Consider the following 6,895-nt stretch of genomic DNA (forward strand, 5'->3'; position numbering starts at 1 on the left):
TGAGATATTGTTATCTATCCAGCAATAAACGAGAATGGATTGAAATGAATTGAAATGGATTCAGATTTTCAGGAATACTCATTCACGAATATTAATATAAATGCTTTTCAATCCTGAACGCATTTTTATTTATTTATAGGAATTGTATAGAGCGTATCTCTATGCCTTTCAATCTAAAAATAATATTAGCTTTTTCTGTGCACAACACACATTGTGAATACTGTTCAATTCAAAATTTTGAATAAGAAATGCAGTTTTTCAATTCAATTGCATCCAATTGAATCTAATTGAATCCAACTGAATCCAATTGAATCAAAAAAAAGTATTCGCTATTTAAAATACGCATTCAGATAGAAAAAAATTTCAATCCATTTTAATTCATTCTCGTTTGCTGAGCAAACTCGATATCGTTCCAATGTGAATGGATAATAATGTAAATCTCTTATTTTTAAATTATGGATTCTAAAATTTTTATATCAAATAAATATATACCTGAGGTACTTGGTTGTACGAGCCAAAAGTAAATAAACTTTTTAACTTTTTTTTATTTTTTCATAAGTAAATCCAGTTCAGCTGAAGTCCTATTTATGTATGTATATATATTGCGTACTTTATTTTATATAATAACATTTTTGTAATCCGTAAATCCAATTCAGAGACTTTCCACCAAGATGAAAATGTCGATAATATAGACGGCTTAACATCCCTTTAAATTTTAACAAGCACGCGAACTTTCATAAACGCCAACCATCTTTATATAATATCTCGTCGGTGTCCAATTTAAAATATTTTTTCTAAATTTCTCCAAACAATTCTCAAATTACATAAATAAATCAGAAATATTCAATTTGTTCACTATCTTGTCAGTGGTAAAAATGAAGGATTCGAATTCGAATTCCGTTTCGATAATTTTTTCATCGTTACCACCACTGACGAGATACTAAAGCCCGACATCCTTATGGGAATTCGCATTCTTGTGAATATTAAAGTAATTAAGTAATTAAGAGTTAAAAAAAACTGATAATATTGTACTAATTTTATGATTTATTAGTTTAGTAGACGTAATTATGCATTATAATTCAATAATATTCGATTTTTCTTTAAAATTGTGATTTCAATATTATCATCAAAATTTGACTATCAACAGAGATGATAATCGCGAGAGAAAAAATTAAGTAATTTTTCTTGCAATATATAGAATATTATAACTTTACAAGTATGCATATTTATTTATGGAACATTTATGTAATAAAAAATCATGAATTTAATAATCAAAATCATGAATAGCCAAATATTTATGTTAATAATAATAAATTTGTATCAATTGTCGATAATGTCAATGTTCTTCAATTACCTCCGGACCCTTAGAGCCCTTTTTATACCGCCAAAAATTTGCCCAGGATTGACAGTCTTTAATATTATCTCGTCGGTGCTTTTATGGCTTCTGCACACTGCACACGAAAATGTTTGCCGCGCGACAAAATGTGATATGGTAACCAATAAGCTTACAGGAGGTCAGTTCTGTATCTTCAAACAAGGTGAAAATTACAATAGTGAGCAAATTTACTAATAGAGGTGCTCCTAATGTGTTCATTGATTACTGCGTCTCATTTTGCTGCGCGCATTTCCGTGTCCAGTCTGCAGGAGTCATTAATCACTTAAATTTAACAGGCACGCGAATTTCCATAAACACCGAGAGTCTTTAATAGTATCTCGTCGATGATGATATTTTTTTCTATTGATAAATGCAATATTAAACACAAGATAGCGCTGATAGCAGTATACATGAAATTATGATCCCATAAGGACTTTCCACTCTAATCTTCTTTGTGCTATTATATGAATATGAACAGAAACGAATGATTTCTGATACGGCAATGTGCGATTTTCCTTTGTCTGAAATGTGTCACTCTTATCGCGGTAGGCGCAAGTAACAATGTCCAGCGCGTGGATAAACGCCTTTCGCAGCAAATTAAATACGTACTAACTAAATCTGCAGTATTCGCAATCTGCTTATACTATAAATTGCCGCTATCCATCCCATAACCCTCCAGCAAGTCAACCCGAACATCTAACACTTAATCTTTGATTTAAATCTCGCTAAAAGAACCTCTCTCACAAACTTTCGATGTTCAACAGCTCCGGCCACGAAACCGTGGACACTAACGTCGCGTGATTTGTTATATACTACGAGACGAAGACGACATAAAAACACTCTACAACAAGCATGTACGTACCCATCGCTCACTTGGTCGTGCAGCAATTTTACATTTTGTATGATCCTGCTGAATGATGATTGCAAGAAAATATTTCACCCAATACAGCATCGTTTGATCTTTAATATTGGTTCTTCATTGTAAATAGGAATAAATCCGTGGAGAATCTGTTGATATCCAGCCACGAAGTGATTAGCAGTATCAATTCCACTGGTTTAGGCAATCAAAGCATAGCAACAAATTTGGGTGGTACCACGGCTATCGAGAAGGTACAGGAAACGTCTGCCTCTGGCGTCGATCGTAACAGTCCTGTATCAAGTCCTAACTTGTCTCCACGTCCTAGTCCAAGAGCCCATTCTAAACGAGAGTATTCTAAAAATCCTGATTCTGTTGTCAAAGAATCACTCCGTGCAAACAAGTCAGATGATCAGTTATCAAGTGGCCATCAAGTATGTATCAGTGGAGCATTATATAAATTTTTAGATGTTTATTAGTATCATTATTGAATTGATATAATTTCAACATCATTGATGACATTGATTATTAATGTACAATTAACATAATTTAGGCCTTGCTCAGTTCATCTTTTCTTTTTTTCTTTCCAATGTGGAAAGAAAAGGAAAAAAGATGAGCTATATAAAAATTTTAATTAAAAAGAACAGACCTATTACTTCCAGCTTCAGTTTATAATTACATTTCAAATTTGACAAACCAAATTGACACAAGCTTTGTAAATATAAATATAAATATAGCTTTGTAAATATCAAGATTCACTTAATCAATATAGGATTCTTTTTCTTATTTGTACTATATACAACTTATTTTGTACAAATATTACAGGATGTAATAAGTAGATCATCTGATTCAGCTGATCTTAATAAGAGTTCCATTCATGAAAATAAAAAAGAGGCACGTAGCAATGAACGAAGTAAAAAGAAGTCTTCTTGGTACAATGTACTTTACCCAACTTATAAATCTCGTTCCGAAGACTTTAAACGAATATTCAAAGATGTGCCTGACGATGAGAGATTGGTGGTAGGTAAGTACTATATATTTTTTAAATGTGTTCTCTTTCATTAAAAAATGTATTATGTATTATACAACATTGTATTCTTGCGAAATATTTTTGTTGTATTAACTTATATTTGTTACATCCACACGACTGTAAAACGATATTTAATAATTTAATCAATCTAGCATTGTAACTTTTAGATTATTCTTGTGCTCTGCAGCGTGAAATATTGGTACATGGTAGACTTTATGTATCTCAAAACTATGTGTGTTTTTATGCTAATATATTTATGTGGGAGACGTTGGTCTCTCTACGCTGGAAAGATGTTACATCTATTACCAAAGAAAAAACTGCACTTGTCATTCCAAACGCTATCTTGATATGCACCATTACTGACAAGTTCTTTTTAACATCATTTGGAGCAAGAGATAAAACGTATGTGATGTTATTTCGTGTTTGGCAAAATGCTCTTATTGGTGAGGTATGCATATATATCATATATAACTAAATATAAATGATTATCCACTTTAGATGATCTATTCGCATCAGATTTTCAGGATAAATAAAATTCTATTTATGACTTTACATGTCGTGTGAGACGAATGTTTAAAGAAAGAGAATGTGTAAAGAGATCAGAAAATATGTTAAATGGAAATTATAGATTATATAAGTGAGCATAACTTAAGATTTTTTAATTATATTATGTTTTATTGTACAAGATTTTAGAAGATCTTTATCTTGAAAAATATCCTAATCAGGGAAATTATTGAAAACTATAACTATCCTTTTCAGGCAATTTATAAAAAAAAAATTGTAGCAGAAATATTTTGAAAAGACAATAAGCATTAATCTATCTTATTTATTTGTTTCATTATAGTGCATCTTTGTTAACGCTTGGTAAATCAATATTTTCTTCTTGAAACATACTTTGATAGTTCCTTCGGCTATATCTTCACTAACAATATTATATCTACTTTTTAACCCTTGAACGGCACACATGGGTCATTTGTGTCCAATTCGATTTTAAGGCTATTAAAATATTCGAAAAATTCTAAAAAAAATTCACATATGTTCTTTAAGATCTGTAATAAATTATTCTACTATGTAGACATTGGAATAAAAAGGATAGAAAAATTATGAAAATTACTTTCTCCATAAGAAAAAGAAAATAATTCAGTTTTAATTTAAAAATTGTAACTTTTTTATATATGTACACAAAAAAACCATTGTAGAATATTATTACATAGATATGATACTTTACAAAAAAAAATATAAACAGGGCAACATCAAATGCAGAAAAAATGCAATTATTTGAACATCTGAAAATATCATATTTTTAATGTGATAAATAATTTTTTAGAAGAAAAAACAGTTTGATTTTATTATTAAATACTAAAATGATTATTTATTAACAAATAAAAATAATGAAAAAAATGATTACAATTATAAAATATTAAATTTTTTAAAGGAGGAAGATGATATTATCAATTATCAATTATATATTATCAAATTCTTGCAGTACGTTCTTCTGTGTTATGTTATCTTCATAAAAAAAAAATAATTTTGTAGCACTTAAATTTGCATAAATAAACGCGAAAAAATTTTTTAGATTAGAAAATAATGTATGCACGATAAAATAAATCTACTCAATATAAAAAATACCAAAATAACTTAATTCATTTACTTGCGAAAAAGACATCTTCTAATGGCACACATGGGTCTTTTAGTTCTACATACAACTTTGTGACTGCACTGCTCGACAATACACAGAAGTTTCGTGTCGCCATTACTTCCTTATATTTCTTCCATCATAAAGATTTTTTACGGAGAGGAGACGCAGGACCAAGCACACATGAGAAATAAGAATTATTAGAAATGGCATGAACACGAATGATCTATGTGCGCCGAAGGTTACTAATTTAATGTGCTTCTTATAAGTTACAGTTCAGATATTAAGTGTATATATATATATATATATATATATATATATATATATATTATTTAAAAATAATGCTTTATTCTTTTGCTTTTAATATTTAGAAGAAAACATTAATATTTTGTTCTATTTTTATTTCTACTTCTAAAAACTATTTATGAGCATTAATCAGAAAGGGATGTTATTCAAAAACGAAAATATTTTAATCTTAATACAAAATCTCCAAAGAATAAATTACAAGAATAAGAATCCAAGCCAATGCGAACTAATACAAGTTAGTCGTGTGAATCCATATATTTAAGACAAAAACTCTTTACAGACATTTTAACCCTTGGTATTGAATCCTCATTGTGAAATTAAATAGATGCTCAATAATTGTTTAACAAAGTAATGGAAAATATGATATAAATGTCGCTAATCATTGTAATATAAATTGCTGACAACACTTATATCATATTTTCCATTATTTTATTAAACAATTATTGAACATCTATTTAATTTCACAATGAGAATGACTCAATATCAAGAGTTTGTAAAGAATTTTTTATCTTAAATATAGGATTTTACACATGACTAACTTATATTGACTCGCATTGGCTTGAATTCTTATTCCGAAAATATTTTGTACTCTTAGACTGTATGTTTCTTCAAACATAAAAATTTTTATATTTCAGCCAATGAGTATGGCTGAAATGTGGCAGCTTGTGCATACCTGTTATGGTGATGAATTAGGATTGACATCCGATGATGAAGATTACGTACCGCCGTTACCTACGGCAGATGATGAAAAGTTGTCAACTCGTCTCTCTGTAGAATCTTTCTCTGAGGTAAGCCTAACAATATTTATAAATTGTTAAACATAATATTGCTTATTATTATATTGAGTGAAATAATAATGTGATTTTTATTTTTATTTTTGTATTGAAAAGATTTTGAAGATTGAAAAAATATTGAAGTACTATTCCTCTTATTTTTATTTGGCAATTTACCTTGACCTTGTAGTGTCACTGAGGTCAGATCAAGATCGATTTTTTTTTAATGGAATCTCCTATTTTTATTTTTCATTACATATTCTTGTAGCTTACCTCGAGAGCTTTTCAAAATACTATAATAAAATATTTTTTTATTAAGTATTTTTCGAGTTATGAGGCTCGAAAGTTACAATATACCATCGATATTGACTCAAAATACCAAAACGATGGCTAAAACCTTTTGAATGTTGTTCAAAATCATGATATTAATAATATTTGTTAAGATCATTGGAGTTGTTCTTCTTATTTTCATTTTTACGTAAAAATAAATTTTTAAAATAAAAATATGAGGAACAGTCTCCAATGATCTTGATATTGACAAATGTTATCTAGATCATGATTCTAAACAATATTCAAAAGGTTTTTTTAGCCATCGGTCAGACCTTGGGTAATGTTAATGCCGGCGATATTGTAACTTTCAATCCTCAACACAAAAAATGTTTAAAAAATCGAACGTGACCCCTTGATCTGTCCTTGGCGACGCCACTCAAGGTCAAGGGGATGTAATCAGTGAATAGATCTTTTTAGATTCTACAATTTTTGTCTGAAACATTTTTCTCAAAAATGCTTTGCTTTTGAGATATTCGACTGTTTCTAAACTTTTGACAACTTACACACACACACACACACACACACACACACACACACACACACACACACACACACACACACACACACACACACACACACACACACACAC

At 29.4% G+C, this 6,895-nt stretch overlaps 1 protein-coding gene across 1 annotated transcript in view; it reads left to right on the top strand.

The window, feature by feature from the left end:
• The first annotated feature begins 2,227 nt into the window (after positions 1 to 2,227).
• LOC105624061 (GRAM domain-containing protein 1B-like) overlaps positions 2,228 to 6,895 on the top strand; it is a 32,995-nt gene continuing 28,327 nt past the window's right edge. Inside the window, exons 1-5 of the mRNA XM_012205421.1 lie at positions 2,228 to 2,274; positions 2,365 to 2,665; positions 3,057 to 3,255; positions 3,429 to 3,709; positions 5,839 to 5,991. Of these exons, the coding sequence (XP_012060811.1) occupies positions 2,228 to 2,274; positions 2,365 to 2,665; positions 3,057 to 3,255; positions 3,429 to 3,709; positions 5,839 to 5,991 (981 nt within the window). The remainder of the gene's footprint in view (positions 2,275 to 2,364; positions 2,666 to 3,056; positions 3,256 to 3,428; positions 3,710 to 5,838; positions 5,992 to 6,895) is intronic.

This window comes from Atta cephalotes (assembly GCF_000143395.1).
Source record: "Atta cephalotes unplaced genomic scaffold scaffold00071, whole genome shotgun sequence".
In the NCBI taxonomy this organism is placed as follows: domain Eukaryota; kingdom Metazoa; phylum Arthropoda; class Insecta; order Hymenoptera; family Formicidae; genus Atta; species Atta cephalotes.